General features: G+C 37.4%; 1 protein-coding gene across 1 annotated transcript; it reads left to right on the top strand.

Moving 5' to 3' along the window:
* Positions 1–13,931: 13,931 nt before the first annotated feature.
* On the top strand, positions 13,932–15,507 carry LOC580563 (serine/threonine-protein kinase SBK1-like). Its single transcript, XM_011680459.2, has one exon. The coding sequence runs from the start codon at positions 14,311–14,313 to the stop codon at positions 15,505–15,507; it is 1,197 nt and encodes a 398-aa protein (XP_011678761.2). The 5' UTR covers positions 13,932–14,310.
* Positions 15,508–17,246: the final 1,739 nt, after the last annotated feature.

Below are 17,246 nucleotides of genomic sequence, written 5' to 3'. Positions count from 1 at the left end.
GATAGGAAGCAGTGTACTAGAACTGATGAGGCTACAAAGGGGGAAATAACATATTTATTAGCGCTAATGTTACTATCATCATTATCATTGTTGTTGCCGTTATCATCATTATCATCATCTTCTTCATATTATGCACAGATAATAGGGCCCCAATACATCTTGAACCTTTCGACACCAATTATTCATGCTTAAGCCTCCGTGATAAGGGAAATCTGGGGCAATCGATAGGTTTGCGCTATTCTGTTTACGATGGGATTTCACTCGTTAAATATTGCAAAAGACGGATCAAAATAACTTACAGTTTTGAGAAAACATGATTGTTATTGCATTTACTTCAACAAGAATGAAAACGAAACATACTTGCAGGGTATCATCAACTGATCGTTCCAACGATATTATGTCTCGTAAAAGACCATTATTTAATACATTTCTACTTTTTAATGGAACTGACGAATACAAAAGCATTATATCTGTAAAGCGCTTTATAGAGACATCGTAGGTGTATTTAGCGCTTTATAAAAGCGGAATATTATTATTATTGAATCAAGAAAGAGTTATTGATGATAGACAGCCTACATATGTGGCAAGCAAGTATTTATATTTTCTTCCAAGTTTTTATTCTTTCCTCGCAAAAAACAAAATCGTGCATAAAGATTCCCATTTCATATTAAATTACAAATAAATGTTCACATATACACTATTACAAGTAACATTTGACATAAGCTATTTAAAATACATATACAGTTTCACATGAATAAAATAACAATAAAATTTTGACATGAACAAAATTAACAATAAATTTTCACATTTCTTACATTGTCATAATACGTGGTCAATACAATATTCTAGAAGAAAAACAACTTTCAATATACGAACCTAGTCAATTTGATTATTCATATAGGAAACATTTGCAATTTCTGTTTTTAACAGATCGAGAGAAAATTTGATAATTCAACCAACAAATAAAAGAAAGAAGGAAGAATATAAGAATATAAGGGCATGTTGGGGATAGTTGACATGAAGTAGTAATACCGAATTTCAATCAAAACAATGAAAGTTTGATTATGCCGAAATACCCTCACAACAACAAAAAATCATACAAAAAGGCATTGAAATGGGATAGCGTGGTAATAAACATATTTTGAGGTAGAAGAAGAGGCAAAAGGAATAACAATGTAGCGGAGAAGGAACAGAAGACATAGGAAATGACAGACTCAACCTCCAAACAATCATGATGTTAAGATAAAAATACCCCAAAATATGAAAGGGGAAAATGAAGATGTAGAAAAAGATTAACATATAAAACAAGGGAATAAGGATTACAATCTACTAGCACGAAATAGGTGATGATCTGCATGCATCTATTGCTGTTTTAGCTAATATTACCAAACTTTAAACTTGAGGGCGCTATACCTGCAAATCATCGACCATTGAATCACAAGACCTGCACAAGCGAGTACGGCAAAACAGTCAGTTGGCAGAGCTCAAACTAAATATAATAGATATTAACATTTTCTTTTAAAGATGATATAAAATTACATCAAGGCAGTTTAACTAAATTTGAAAAACTCTTGTCGATACGACATTATAGTTTAAAATAAAACTGTTCAAACCACTAAAGATATTAATACAAATGATTTTGCAACTGATTGTAAAATCATCAGAAAATATGATTTATTTTGTTTATGTGCAAAACGTCAAACCTTCAAAGTCGTACAAAATAAGAGCAGCAACGTTACAAAGAAAAAAAACTGACGAAAGTGTAAATGTGTATATCGTTATTTTTACTGACAGAAAAACAACTGCAGAATAACCGTCACACCAGTAACCATATCCATAACCCTAATCCTAATCCAGCGTATGGTGGGGGTATTCCTCAGGTAATTCCTGATTGAAATGTGAAAGACATTGGACAAACAGTAAATCCAAAGACGACCATGCAAACTCTGTGTGTGAGTCTGTGCGTGTGTGTATGGGGGGGGGGGGGGGGGGGGTGTGTGACAGCATCAAATTATTTTATCTTCTAAATAATATTTACTTTATTCTCAACTCCAATTTAAAATATAATAAGTTATCTGTTCATAGAGAAAAGGACGAATCAGTAAGCTTATACTATTGTCTTGAATTTCTCCTGAATCTTCAGGTTGTACATTTGTAAGTTGAAGATGCTACAGTGTCGTTACCTTCTGAGCCTCAATTAGGTTGCAACTGAAAAATTACTTAGCGCCCTCAACAGTTGGCAAGAGTTATATTATACTAAGTCATGCCCCCCTGGGCGCTTATATTTTTGTATCAGAGAGGACATGAATGAGATATTCAATCATCTTCTACATTTTCAGTAGAGGAGATTGGCATGATGAGAACCAACTAAATGAGTTTAAATTTCTGTCAACAGTCGGGGACTAACTGTTATTACATAATGCGCTATGTCATCATTATGGTATCTAACGATTATACAGGGGAGTTATTATCATGAATAGTTATATAAATAAATTGTCGATAATTGGAGTTTTATCAAAGTTGAGGTCACTAATTATGTTATTTGATTAACTCATAGAAATCATAATACTATATTAAGATCTGTAGATTCATTCAAACGGGTTTCATAGAATCAATGAAACATAGTTATTGTAAACTCTTCTTCAAACGCAAAAACTCATCTGAGCCACATTCTAAAAAAAGAAGTAGATATATGTCACCATTCAATTAGAAGGCCGAGGGATGGCCTCTTTTTCGAACGAATAAACCTTTTAACTATGCTGGATTTAACCTTTACAGTAGTAGCTCATGCATGTTCAAAGTGTTTATCTGCCATTGCTGCCATTAAATAAAATGATATAGCCCAACATTGTCTTTAATATCTTAGAGGGACCGACTCATGTAGTCACGTATCTTCTCATTCTTTATCTTTCCTTTTCTAGAATTTTCATTCTCGAGTTCTCATTCCATAAAAACAGCCCCCCCCCTGCCCACATCATCGTACCAGGTTCACATATTATATATTTTTTTAAGACGCATTCGCAGCGCCTTGGCAGTTGGGGGAAGGAAAACAGATGAGTGCAATCTAATGAATACGCCTTACATCTCTCTGGCATACTGGCAGCATTATATAGATGACATGCCCCCATGGATCCCCATAAACCAACCTCCTCCGCACTAACGCATCAAAGGGGGCAAGGGGGGGGGGGGGGGAAGGATATTTGCCCCTGATAGATTTTCAAACCTCCTCTAAAAGGGAACTACTTTACATTAATATTAATTCATTTGTAAGTTCCAATGGTCACAAGACTGCTCTTGAAATCTTACGAGATATAGACATGTGTGTTGTTGGGGTTTGGTTTGGGGGGCGTTTTTTTTTTTTGCTTAAATTTTATCGTAAGGAGACCTCGCATACATTACAATTCTAATATACAAAAGTAGTCAAATAAATTATTGGCGGCATCGGATCCACATATTTCCTTTACAAAAAACATACACATGACCGTTATAAATAATTGCAAAACAGCTATTTTACGACCCTAAATGTAAACATAGGCCTGTGGAAAAGTGAATTATTTAATTAGAAGCGTCCAGGGTTTATTGAGATATAGTCTATGTATTACGTTTTATATAAATCCGAAAAGGATAATGATAAAATAATAATATTGATGATAAAAATAATGATATCAGTAATAATAATAGTGCCACTGTCAATAATAATAATAATAATGATAAATTATGATAATTGTAATAATAATAATAATGATAATAATGATAATAATAATGATAAGAATAGTAATCAGCATCATTATCATCATCATCTAAATGTGGATTACCGTATTCAAAGTTGAGATATTTCCCCCTCTTTAGACCAAGGTATGGATACACCATTCCTCCTAAGGCCCCTAATACACTCGCTGGCTTGTTATCTAATTCAATTAATCACCCATTGATTAGGCAATTGATGTCAAGAATTTGACACGAGCATGTGCATCGGAGAGAACCAATGTTGTGAGAAATAATGACGACATCACATTACAGTCCCGAACGCCCCCATTGGGAGGGGGAGCCAGCCTGAATGGGTTAATTTGATTGCCACATGCCCAGGTAAAGAAAGAAGATCGGAGGTATTGCCACGTGCAGAAAAGAAAAATGGCAGAAATTGATTACATTTGCTGGAAATAATTGGTTGATTCCATATTATTTCTTGATACCTAGAAAGTTCAAGAACTTTAAGCAACTACCATAGATACTTCGATCTTCAACTCCACGTCAAGCCTTTATACTTTTCATAACAACGCAATTATTGTAATTCCCTATTTTAAAAATGAGTTATCATATTAATGAATTATTGGTAATCTTACTGAGTTTATCCCTTCTCATGATATTTAATTAGGAAACATTGCTTTAAAGGATCTTGATGGTTTATAAAATTATTTGTTTAAAACATAAGTACCAATTTTTTTTATGTTCATGGTTACCTATAAGTTAAATAGAAGAGGGAGGTAAGGAAAAAATGTCATCGCTAAATATTTTCACTTGCCAATCCTCTCATCTCCTTTTCCCTTCTGCCTTGTACTCTCTCTTCCACACTTTTCATCCACTTTTCTCCTCACACACTCTCTCTTCCTCCTCCTCTCTTCCCTCTCTTCCCTCTTCTCACTCTCTCTTCATCTTTCACTCTCTCTCTCTCTCTCTCTCTCTCTCTCTCTCATTCTCTCCCTCTCTTCCCCCCTCTCTCATTAAGCTATATGACTCGAGTAATGAATATATAGGCCTTTCTATCACGACGATGACCCGAGTAGCCTCAAACGCTAGATGACCTTTCTATAATAATATCGAATGTATTATGCTAGGCTCAGGTGACGAAAACACACCCATGCACTCAACTCAAGCAAAAGGTGAGCGCTGACGCGGCGGCGGCTTGTGAAAATATTTACGATATTTTTGGACACTAATTTAGAGCATCATTGTCGATTTCATAATTTTGATTCTCCTTCGTGCACTCGTTGTCTCCTCGCTCTTCTCTCTTTGAACATCAGTTGACCTTCTAAGGTACCATGGTAGAGGCATTATGTGGGACCAAGAAGAATGTTCACGTGGTACAAAATGCGAATTGTCGAAATTATATATACACACATGCTACATCAATTTGAAGTGGGAGGGTAGAGTTGGGTGAGTTAGACGAATCATCCTGAAAAATATGCAAACTTTTTCGGAAAAGCTAAGAAAAAAAAATCAGCAACAGAAACATCAAAATATGGGTTATCCTTTCTATGATTTTCAGACAAAGCCTAAAATGGGAATCTGCCGACGGAAAATTGCAAATGGGGATCAGTTTTATTTCCCTTCCCTTCCCAGCCGGGGCACCTTTGCTCATTCAAATACATTCGTGCATACATTTGATCCAAGCATACACAAACATAAATGATCCTATTCCAAACCATCAGAAAAGGTCTTGTACACCCTGCTCTGTAATTCTTTATAGGACGTAAAAACTGTCATTATGACGTCAATATTAACCTCTTAAGCCCGTATGCTCTCAATTTGTCCAATCTCTTTGAATCAGAAGTGATGAGAGGTAGGTTTACGACACGCAGTGCCCTGGGATAGATTCTTTTTCACTGTGGGTGCCGAGGGTAGAAATCTATTCCCTCCAATTCCAATTACAAAAATAGGAAAAAGAGAAAGAGAGAGAGAGAGAGAGAGAGAGAGAGACAGTCAGAGAGAGGGACAGACAGACAGACAGACAGAAAGAAAGAGAGAGGGGTAGAATGGGAATGGTGGGGAAAGGGAATGTGAAAGAAAAAAAAGATAAGATAAAACAAGATTTTCTTATATATTTTAGTGTTTGTATGATTGGTTACATCCGGTAAAACATTTATATATGGTACATTATGGAGGAAAAGGGCCCTAGCTATGTATGGTACTTTTCAACACGTAAGCTTTTAAATGGACTCATGAAATTGTCCCTACTTAAAGATAAATTTGAGTTCTGTTCATGCGATTGCATTGTGGAAGAAACGGTGTGGAATCGATCAGAAAAAAGTTGATCAAGTAGCATATAAGTATTGGTGTGCACTGCAAGGTACTGGAATCATCAAAACGATAAGAAATTTAGCCTAGTCTTGGTGAAGTAACAAGCGCTGTACACAGAAAGATGTATATGGGACTACACAAACCTGTGGCATGAAAACGAGGTCTTCATTTTTAAACTGTTACATACAATATGTAGAATATGAAGGCATTTAAAGAGCCATGCCTTTCAGCGAACATTTTGTCTCTGACGTTCTTCCACACTTGCATAATAACAATGAAAAGGTTCTTCCCAGAACTCAACTTCTCTTTAAGTGTTAAGATTTCTAGGATGTATTCAAGTAGCGACAATGAAATATGAAAGTTAACGTGAAGACCATCAAGAGGGCCATTTTGTAATAACGAAACGCAACATGTCTTTACAGTGCATCCTACCTATCTCATGAGGATTCACAGGAAATACTTTTATTCAGCTCAACATTGATCACAGCCGTTTTTCCTCTATCTACAACTCTTACACATCGGATGAACACAGATTAGAAATCCTTTTCAGAAATAAAAACACTAGAAAATGGACTTGGAGGGATTTATTTCCTCTACAATTCCACCAATAAAAATAGATTTTTGTACAGTGATAGTTTCCACTCGTTCTCAAATTACGCTCACGACGACAACCCGTCGAACGTTAAAATGCTTAACTCTTGTATATAGATTCCTAAAAGGTCAGTGAGGTAATAGAAAGCTTAATAAATGGTGACCCTTTATTCGCGTTCAGCATGAGAGAAGAAGAAGACAAAGAAGAAAAAGAAGAAGAGGAAGAAAGAGAAGAAAAAGAAGAAAAAGAAGAAAAATAAAAAAAAGAAATAGAAGAAGAAGAAAGCATTTTCATTCACCCCTACATAACCGAATCTTCTCGATGAATGAAACGGAATGTCATGGCCACTTAGTATAATGGGGTGCACCTCTAACCCCATACCACCCCTCAACACCAAAGGCGACTCCCGAACCGGGTCGGGGACCCTTGGACCCCTCCTTCTTGTGTTTTATCAGCTGTGTGCATGCATACTCGCACATAACCCCCTGGGGATACCGGTCGATCCCATAGAGTTCACGTAGGCATATGCACACACCAATGTACACCATGCAGTGCACGGCGTTACGTTCAGGAGGACAATTATTTCTTTAAACATGATCGTAAAATCTTTCGAAAAATCCGCTCAAGGCAATTTCAATAGCCTTCCATCTCCACCACCTTTTGAATGTGGGACATTACAATGACGAATGACGTAATATGAAAATGATTTCGACGGGATATGACATTGCCCTTGCGTTGATTGTTTGACAGTCTTAGCTATCATGTCTGTTACTTGGTAGAGAGGAAAATGGCACAATTACACCAATAATTAACGCGCAATGCACAGCGTTTTGCTCAGATGGGCTTAACTATTTGGTAGCAAAAAAATTGGCGTAAACAAAGAACGAAGGTCAGATCTTATCATAGCTACGATTCATAATCATCTTTGAAATATTATTTCTATAGTTACTTAGTTTGAAGGGCAGCATTAATTTAGCATTTTCATGATTTTGTAATGGTTTTGTGCACCGCTACCTAGTGCATTGGCCTTGAAGATCGTTTGTCTAGATACTGAAGTGGACTCATTCTAAAGCTTGCTAATACCTTTGGGAATTTTGAAGAGAGATCCCATAAATAATTGATAGTACTTTATTTATTGTGCTTATAGTTAATTTTTCTTTGACATTCATAGATAAAGTAATAAACGTCGCAAGTGTTTCTTGGACTCAATAAGAAAGACTTTTGGCTCATGAACAATTCTGTAGCTACTAAGTTATACACAACATACATCACAACACACACACAAAACAAAATTGTGATTGTAAAACAATTTACATGAATTCTCACTTGCTTCTGATGTAAATCTGGTTATGAAAAACAAGTGACGTCCAATGTGATACATATCTTAATAATTATAGAATATTAAACAGGAAAGGTTACAGAAACGGGTACATGTTATATCAAAAGTATATGATTTATTTGGCAAATATATCTGAAGCGATAAGCAAATGAATGCATTAATTAAAATAATGAATCATGAGATATATATCTGTATAAAATAAAGACAGAAAAATATGTCGTAATAATTAAGCTATTTACTTGTGATGTGATGTATTCCTCAAGGTAAATGAAACAGAAAACAGTCAGTTTAACAAAATGTGAAAAAACAAGATTCACTTTCAATTGCTTTGACCGAGAGTACACGGTGTGATGTTATGATTTATTACTTACGTAGAAATTAGACGAATTGATAAGAAGGGGAAAGAAGGAATAACTGAAGAAAACAAACCAATACTACTTTAGTCGAAATAGTTCATGAGGTATTTACTGAAGAATCCGGGAGAATCAAAGTTCAACCAAATCTTTTAAAGATATGAAAAAGGTACAGCAAAATACAAATTGAATATGGAAGTAATGATATCACATATTGAATAATGCATAACATACCTTTATGAAATTACAATGCACGCTCTCACCCTCATGTTTGGATTTCAAGAAAATATTCAATAGTTTACTGCAGCCGTCTTCGCAGGATTATGCACACTTTATAAATGGCTGCATATGCTACTAAGCATGTCAACGTCATTACGTAATATACATTAAAAATACATAACTTGTAGAGGATGTGAAAATGTACAAAAGTAAAGTGATCGAAATTGAAACATAAAGCTATTGCATCGATAAAGTGCAAGATATTGATGGAATTCTATCACTAGAGAATTTAGAAGTATATGGATATACTTAGTCTACGGAAGATATGAACAGAGTATTGTGTAGATCAACTATAGTAGTCAATCGCAGAAAAACATTTACGGGAGATATTTTAATGTCTAAATATTAAACTTCATGAGAAAACAAAGATAATATAAAATTATAAGCGATGGCATTACCATACGTGATGTTTAATCTACATTGGCCATGGCAAAGTCGAGAGGATTTTAAGATGTTAATTATGATAATAATAATAATAATAAAACGCAATTTTAATGAAATTGAGAGTATAATTGTAAATAAAATGAGTATTCTACTAAACTTATATAACTTGACAGAAAATTTAAGACCAGCTCGTAGATCTACAATGTACAGTGTAATCTACTACAGATATGAAACGACTATATACACAATGGAAACAGTATGTCGGGGCGTGCCCCCCTCCCCCCCCCCCTCATCCCGGATCAACCAATTAGGTATGACACCTGGGGGGTGTTTCACAAAGATCCTATTTCAAACTTAACTCTAAGTAAGACTTAAAAATTATGAAGAGCTATTTGTAGAATTGAATTTAAATATATTCAAAAGCAAAAATTCAAGTATTTTTGACTTTTCATAAATTCCACATTAAGAACATGAAATTTCCTTAATAATAGAAAATATGAATGATTTGAATCAATGTTTTAATGCTTTTTTAAATAAATTTTACAGAATATTTTCAGAGATCCTAACGGCTTTCCATAATTGTTAAGTCCAACTTAGAGATAAGTCTGACTTAGGATCTTTGTAAAACACCACCCTGGTTCCAACGTACCACCTGCATAATCGTTCATAATTAGTACCAGTGCAATACATCACCAAAAGACATTTGTGTGACGGTCTGATCGCTCCCTTTAAAACACCAGAGGAAACCGTCACTACCTTTTAAGAACTCTATAAATTACCCCTTGCTAGTCGACTTGGACTTGAATTGCTATAATTAAAACAACGAACCAACGCTGACGAGGCCTAAAATAACAATCGTTTATGATTTACGCATCGCTGACATGTTTAGGGCAAGTCGTCACGACGTGTCGCCCAAGCGAGACAAAAGGGGGAGACCTAAATCAGATCATCTATCACTAGCGAATATATTAAAGGGGCTTGGGGAGGCTACGACCGCCGCCTTCTCGGTTTGCTAACTCGGATTTCTACGCAGTTGAATCACTGCCCTTTACTGTCATGGGCCAGATGAAATGCTTTGTACAAGTGAGAAATGTCTTTATCGCCCTTCAATAGCTAGTTCTTTGTCTGTACAAACGTCAATATGAAATGTATTGACAACATTAGACAGAATGCCCGTTCTATTATAGTTATACCAATTCATCCTATTTCAATATCTTACCTAGTTTCTATCCTATTTGGAACTACGGTTTGGAATATATGTGAAAGACTGTATTTTCTGGGAGTGCTAGAATCGAATGATGAAATAAAATGAAATCTAAAAATAATTTGCACGGCTAAAAATAACATCTAGAATTGCTATTTTGTCTTTTTTTTGTTGGTACTGGTTTCATGATACAATGATGCTTTCTCCCACCCCTCCTCTCCCTCAATACAAGACTGCACTTTCGTTGCAGCAAGTAATACTTGGATAAGGTCTCGTGATCAAGAAGGTTTGGCCTCGGATGCATGCAGCAAGTACAGTATCGTGTCTCTGTGTTGACGTCATAGGGAGAGAGAGGCGCTGAGTCAGTATAGAATGACAGATATAGCCACCCTCTCTCTCTCTCTCTCTCTCTCTCTCTCTCTCTCTCTCTCTCTCTCTCTCTCTCCGAATCTCTCTTTCTATCTATATCTTCTGTCTTTGTCTCTCTGTCTGTCTTTAAGCCTGTCTGTCTCATTCCGTATAGTGCAGCAGTCGAGTGCGTCACATGCGTGAAACTCGGCATGCATACTAAGCCATCCATCCATCCAACTATCTCTCTCACTCTCTCTCTTTCTCTGTAATTGCTGTCTATCTATTTCTCTATCTTTTTGCCGTGCATCATTCGTCTGTGTCATACAACGAACTCTACACAGCTGTATTCTATATTATCTATCTCTATCTCCTTTGTCCATCGTTCTCCCTTCATCGAGTTTTATGTTTAGTGCATCGTTTGAATGTGTCACATACAAATTCTATAGTCTATACCACCAATTTATATATATATATATATATATATATATATATATATATATATATATATATATCTGTCTATCTCTCTATAAAGAGAACTATTCACCTAAATCTCATGATGCATTCTATTCTTTATACCAGAATAATTTTATGTCTATAATGTTTTCTCCAAATTTTTTCCCCTTTTTGTTGTTGTCTATGTTGTCTAGTCAACTTCTCTCTCCCTTTTACTGATTCTTCTCATGACTACCCCCTTATCTGGGGCTTCACATTCCCTTTTCTGCCCCTATATCGTATTTTGCCATTCCAAATCCTAAATGTGTTATGTTAAAGAAGCTGTGTTTCTGTGATTTATCTTTGGATCTGCGTTTTTCTCACCTTTAACCCTCAAACTGCCAAATATATTCAATTTGAACTCCCTTGTTAATCTTCAAGCTGTAATCAGTTCCACAGCTGATGTGGGAAGAATTTGTTTTCATCCCCCTATCATCGATCCGTTGTCCTCCCACGTCCTCCATCCCTCTCATCCGCACCCCTCCCCATCTTACCCTCCCCCTCAACCCATCGTTCTCTAAAGGCATCGTTTAACAATATTAAATCTGAGATGCATGGTCCTACGTGTTATCAGTGTCTGTGATATGGCGTAATATTGCTGCTCTAAAACGATTGCGCTTCAAAATGATCATGAAGTGCCTCAAAAAAGTAAAAATCTTGGAGGCACCGATTTAACCATACTCAATTTCCCTTTTAGACTTTTTTTTAGACTGTATTGTTATAAAAACCGTTAGGAAAACGAAAAATTAAATTTCGATACAATCACAAATATCTTGATAATCAGACATGCGATCGTCTTGTAAAAGTCACAGGGTTCCTAACTGACCTAAAGGTTTATAATTATTATTGCAGCATGAGCTAAATCCAGGATTTTGTTTCAGAATCTGAGGCAATGTTACAGAGTCACTTTAAGGCCTACATCCATACTCTCATCATGAACATACTACGAAGGTACCAGTATGCGGGGCGCATCTGTGTCTATACGTGCATCAATACTGCAATAGGAGAAAACAAGAAGCACACATTACGAAACACACACAGGCACACACTTAGATCACAAAGACAAGCAAAAGGGCTACGTCATACCCCTCCGACCTCCCTGGTCATACTGCTCAAGTTAAATACAATGTTAAGAAATGAAAACAGAAGAACGGGAAGATGAAGAGAGTAAGAGAGAGAGAGAGATAGGGAGAGAGAGAGAGAGAGAGAGAGAGAGCGAGAGAAAGAGAGAGCGAGAGAGAGAGAGAGAGAGAGAGAGAGAGTCACATGAAGAGAGAAAGAAGAGATAGAGATTAAAGGTAATACAAAGTTTTGGTATGGGCTCATGAATTTGGTTCAAATGAACATATTGGAATCATATGCGATCCTACGATTATATTCAATAATCGTTGTCGCGGTTGGAATCGAGTCTAAAGTGATTGAATTGAGAGAGAGAGACAGATACGGAAGGAGAGAAGATGAAAACCCCGTGATGCATTCAAATAAATTGTGGGGGGGGGGGGGGTGGGGTGCAAATACTGGAGCACACTCTCAAATCAGCCGGGAGAACATCTGTCCTTAAATTGAGGACAGTGTCACTATCGTGCGCAGTCACCGAGCTCTGCATTCCGATGCAGTTCGTCAGTGGAGAGCGTGCGTGCGTGATCAGCCGTGTGATTACTTACAAATAGCACCAAAAGGAAATTACGTGGTTTTGTTAATCCACTGTGAATGACGTGTTAATGGAATACCATGATAGAAAGGGGAAGAGCTATTGGAGTACAGCGGCGCAAGGTAGAATCGGGCTGCTATTTCTAACCATCTCCTTGCTGTAACTGTTTTAGGAGGAAAGCCGTTAACCGAGGAGAAAATGAGGTTGAGTTATTATTGTCTTCCCACCATATCCGGTAAGCTAATCGATTCGATGGGGCTGGCATCTATCCTGCCGTAGCTCAGCCGACTCATCGTTACTCTTTTCCTTTCCAATATATTATATTGTAGCTGGAAGGCGGCACCTCTGTCATGGGCGACGGCAACTAAGAACTAAAGTTACGTGCTGCAAATTCTAATAATCGACGTTGTTGGAAGAGGAGAAAGGCAAGAGAAAGGCAAGAGCAAGGCCACAGACAAAACTAATGACTATGCTCATACCACGAATCCTGATCACATAGAAGAGAAGACAAGTGTTATTCTGTGGATCTAGTCGGAAAGATCATGCATACTATCAGAACAAATACTTGGGGACTGGTATATTTTCGACGTTCGCTCTCGACGAGATGCACGACTTTGAATAATTAGTGCCATTCGACTCAAAGCATTTGGCCTAATTTCTATCGTGGAGAAAGGAATATCATTGGACGTACATGATGACATGATTTTACTACCCCAATTAACAATTCTCTTGGATTACTTTAAACACTTTCAGTAATTCTTGAACTCATCTCAACTTTGCGTCTTCAGGATTACCTTTTGCGAATAACTATGGATAGATGAATTATTTTTCTGATATTGATTGAAAAAAAAGAAGAAAAACAAAGATGCAAAGCAGTTCAAATGCCCTGCGTTGGATATTTGTTTTGATTTATATTCACTGAATACTTGTTCATCGTTGTTTGTGTGATTCAGCTCTAAGGAGTAAATACGATTAAATAAAAATCAGATGACATCATGACCCTGAAAGAAAGTAATTCAGAGATGAACAAGTATGGTAATTAGTCGACACCGTGTTTGCCAACAATGTTAAATCCAACTACTTTTAATTTGCATCATTGTCGGGTGTTGATAGAGTACCTTTCATTCTCCCTTTTCCGGGAACGAAAGGAAAATACCCTTCTCCCGGCTGTTTCAGGAATGCTAAAAGATTAAGCCATTGAAATCGTTCATACTGTGCTTTGAGGATTAATCTGTTAGACTTTTGGAAAGCGAGCGGAGTTGATGATTGCAAATAGAGCAGACAGGGGCTTCGGAATCTGACAAGAAGTCTTTTATTACTTGTGGGGAAGCATCCCTGGATGCATGTAATGAACGGAAGTATCAACGTCGCAATATTAAAGTCCTGGAGAGAACATGTCCTCAGGCTTTTGGAATACTTGAGCGGTGGGGTCGCGGAGAGAACCATCATGCGATAGGGATTTGATATTGGGAGCATTCGTCAGAGGAAGTCCATGACTAATGTATTTCTTGAAGCACATCAGTTATTGGTGAGGATTGATGTGTTAACGTGCAACTTGTTTCCGTCTTCGTTTCAGCGTTTATTTAACAAGTGATTGCATCATTTTGTAGATGGAGCGCGGTGGATGAACGGGTATATTCCGCACAAATGCCTTCAGTTGAAAGGGACAACGCCATGGCGCAGCGTAAACTGAGCGAAAGCACCGGTGGATCTGGTGGACCGGATTCGGGGACCCCGGTGTCACCCTTTCCCGGATCACAACGTTACACACCCATCGGAGTCTTGAAGGAAGGGAACTACGGGAAGATCGAGTTGATAGTGGATAAGCGATCTGGGGTAAGGTACGCTTTGAAGCAAATAAAGAAGGACAATATCAAATTCAAGGACTTTCATCGAGAGATCGTGCTCAGCTGTGAGTTATCGGTACACGCGGCTGTTGTCGCCACGCTTCCTGATACCTTTGAGTCTACAGATGCCTACATGATGCTACAGGAGTATGCTCCGTATGGTGACTTACTGGAAGCGATTCCTCCACAAAGAGGATTGGACGAAATCCGCGTGAAATCTTGTCTTGCCCAAGTAGCAGCTGCTCTATCTTTCTTACATTCCAAACGCCTTGTTCATGGTGATGTCAAACCCGAGAATGTTCTTCTCTTCGATAAAGACCTTACGGTTGCCAAACTCTCAGATTTCAGTCGTACCCGACGGAGAGGTTCGCTGGTTCGAAAGAACGCTCGATCGATCCCGTATTCACCACCCGAAGTCTCCCAAGCCCTGGAGAATGAAAGTTTCGCGTTAGAACCCAGCCAGGATTCATGGCACTTTGGTGTGATGCTGTTCTGTGTCCTCACCGGGATGTTTCCCTGGGAGATTGCTGACTCTACTCGTAGCTCCTGCTTTGAAGAGTTCACCCGATGGCAGAAGCGTAAGGTAACCGTGGCACCGCCGGCGTGGCGAAACTTTACGCCGAAACTTCTCAAGCTCTGTCGGAAGCTGTTGGAACCTAAGGCAGAACGGCGAGGCTCGGTGTCGCAAATCCACAAGTACATCGGTGACTCCTGGCTGAAACAGCCCACCTCTTCCTCGCCTCCTAGCCGAGCGGGGACGGGGGCAGCAGCGGCGAAGAGGTCACCTTTGGGACAAAACATTACGTCCAACGCAAAGGAAGACGGGGAGGGCAACGGTAGCAACGACAGCAATAACAACAAGACTTGTATGGATGAACTACGGGACAAACTGGAGGCTCATGGTGTAGTCACCAGGACAAACAAAGACCTAAGAAGGCAGAGAACAGCAGACTGGGTACGAGAGACGTGTGTGAATCCGTTAGTTGATCCGCCATAAGGTCAACGATTGGTCAAACACGATCTCAAAAGCTTTCGCGAAATCACTTCAAGGGCAATTTCAATACCTTATTGTATATCGAAAATAAACCATGTTACACGTATTGTTATGTTCGCACCATTTCAAAAGGTGATGGACAAGGCCACTGAAATGGAAAAAGTCTGAGTTTTCGAAAGTATTTGCGATCGTGTTGTAAATGAACCACTTATCAATTTATTTTTAAAGATAAACTCCAGTTCTGGTAAAAAAAAAAAAAAAAATTAACTCTCACATAATCAAACGAAACTTGCACTGAATGTTCAAGATTACAAATAAATGTCATGTGCCAAACAATTTTGGAAGAAAATGTATACGGGCTGAGTAATGAGCATAGAAAGACAAGGAAATCAAGGTAGTACTAGCCCCGACACTATATGTGTACAGTGCTTGTTACTTTACCAAGACTCGGTCAAATTATTATGATTTTGATGACTCCAAAACCTTGCAGTGCACACCAATACTTACATGCTACATGATCAACTGTTTCTGATCCTTTCCACACCTTTTCTTTCACAATGCAATCGCATTACCAGTACTAAAGTTTATCTTTAATCGAAATACTAGAGTGACCGATATCGTTATTAATACACTATTGAAATTCGATGTTTACTTTCATTTTTCATCATTTCAATATGTCCAAAGAATCGGTGTAAATTATTTTGCCGCAATTTGCCAAAAGGAAAGAGTACTGATCAAAGTTGAAGAAATATATTTGTGAGACTAAGAGTCAATATTGTAAACAATTAAAAATTCTTTAAATATATATTTTTTTAATATGAAAATTACTTCATTATTGAAACCACGCAATGTTTATTCTTTTGTTCTTTTTAATGCGTTTTAAAAATTGTAATGTTTGTAATGTTCAGACAATGGATACAACCCCAAAGGTAATACATGTATTATGGTATTCCCAAGTGTGTTGATATTATTTAAGTTATGCATTAACTTTGCTAAAAGTTGAATAAAACTACCTGAAAATTATAAGAAAAATTAGAAAGTTTAAGTTATGGGAAATTATAGTGAATAATATGAATTTCATTCGTATTGCAGCACACGTTCTCCTAAAAACACAGATAGCCTATATCCTAATCATACCTGGATGAACAATTTCAAAGAAATTTCACACTATTGTTGTTGCTGCCTTTCGACTTTTCCATTACTAATTGTTTACAGAAATTAAATAGTACCTTGAAATACCTGCTTTTGTTTTGTTAGACACAAAACGAAAGCTAGAATTTAGTTACATATCAAGCCAGTTATAAGGTATATAAAATGTGTGGTAACGTATTTGTATGACATTAACAGTACGTTATTTTATACATTGTCAACTAGATCACACATAATTGGGAACCACCTTTTTGACGCGTTTAGTTACATTGTTATAAGTATTAAAGCATTTTATGCCCTCCATATTTCCTAAACGACAGTCTATTCATCATCCTATAAGAAAAACCCATGCATAATAAGGCTGGTAATATTTATTACAGTCTGCACATGAAACACATAACTTAATCCACCCAACGGCACGTTATATGCATTGCTTGCGATGGTTGCTTAACTACAGCGGAGTGATGCTTTTTATGGAAGGGCCGTAGGGGGACTATTCTTATGCAAGGAATATGATGGCGAACGTGATGCTTTCTGGCGTGTTCGCTCATTTCGACACCAGCTGCTTCTACCCCTTCTTATTCACAGTTCCC

This window comes from Strongylocentrotus purpuratus, unplaced genomic scaffold, assembly GCF_000002235.5.
Source record: "Strongylocentrotus purpuratus isolate Spur 01 unplaced genomic scaffold, Spur_5.0 spur5_scaffold_14, whole genome shotgun sequence".
Lineage (NCBI taxonomy): Eukaryota > Metazoa > Echinodermata > Echinoidea > Camarodonta > Strongylocentrotidae > Strongylocentrotus > Strongylocentrotus purpuratus.
The sequence above is the reverse complement of the archived record's forward strand: the minus strand, read 5'-3'. Positions and strand labels throughout refer to the sequence as shown.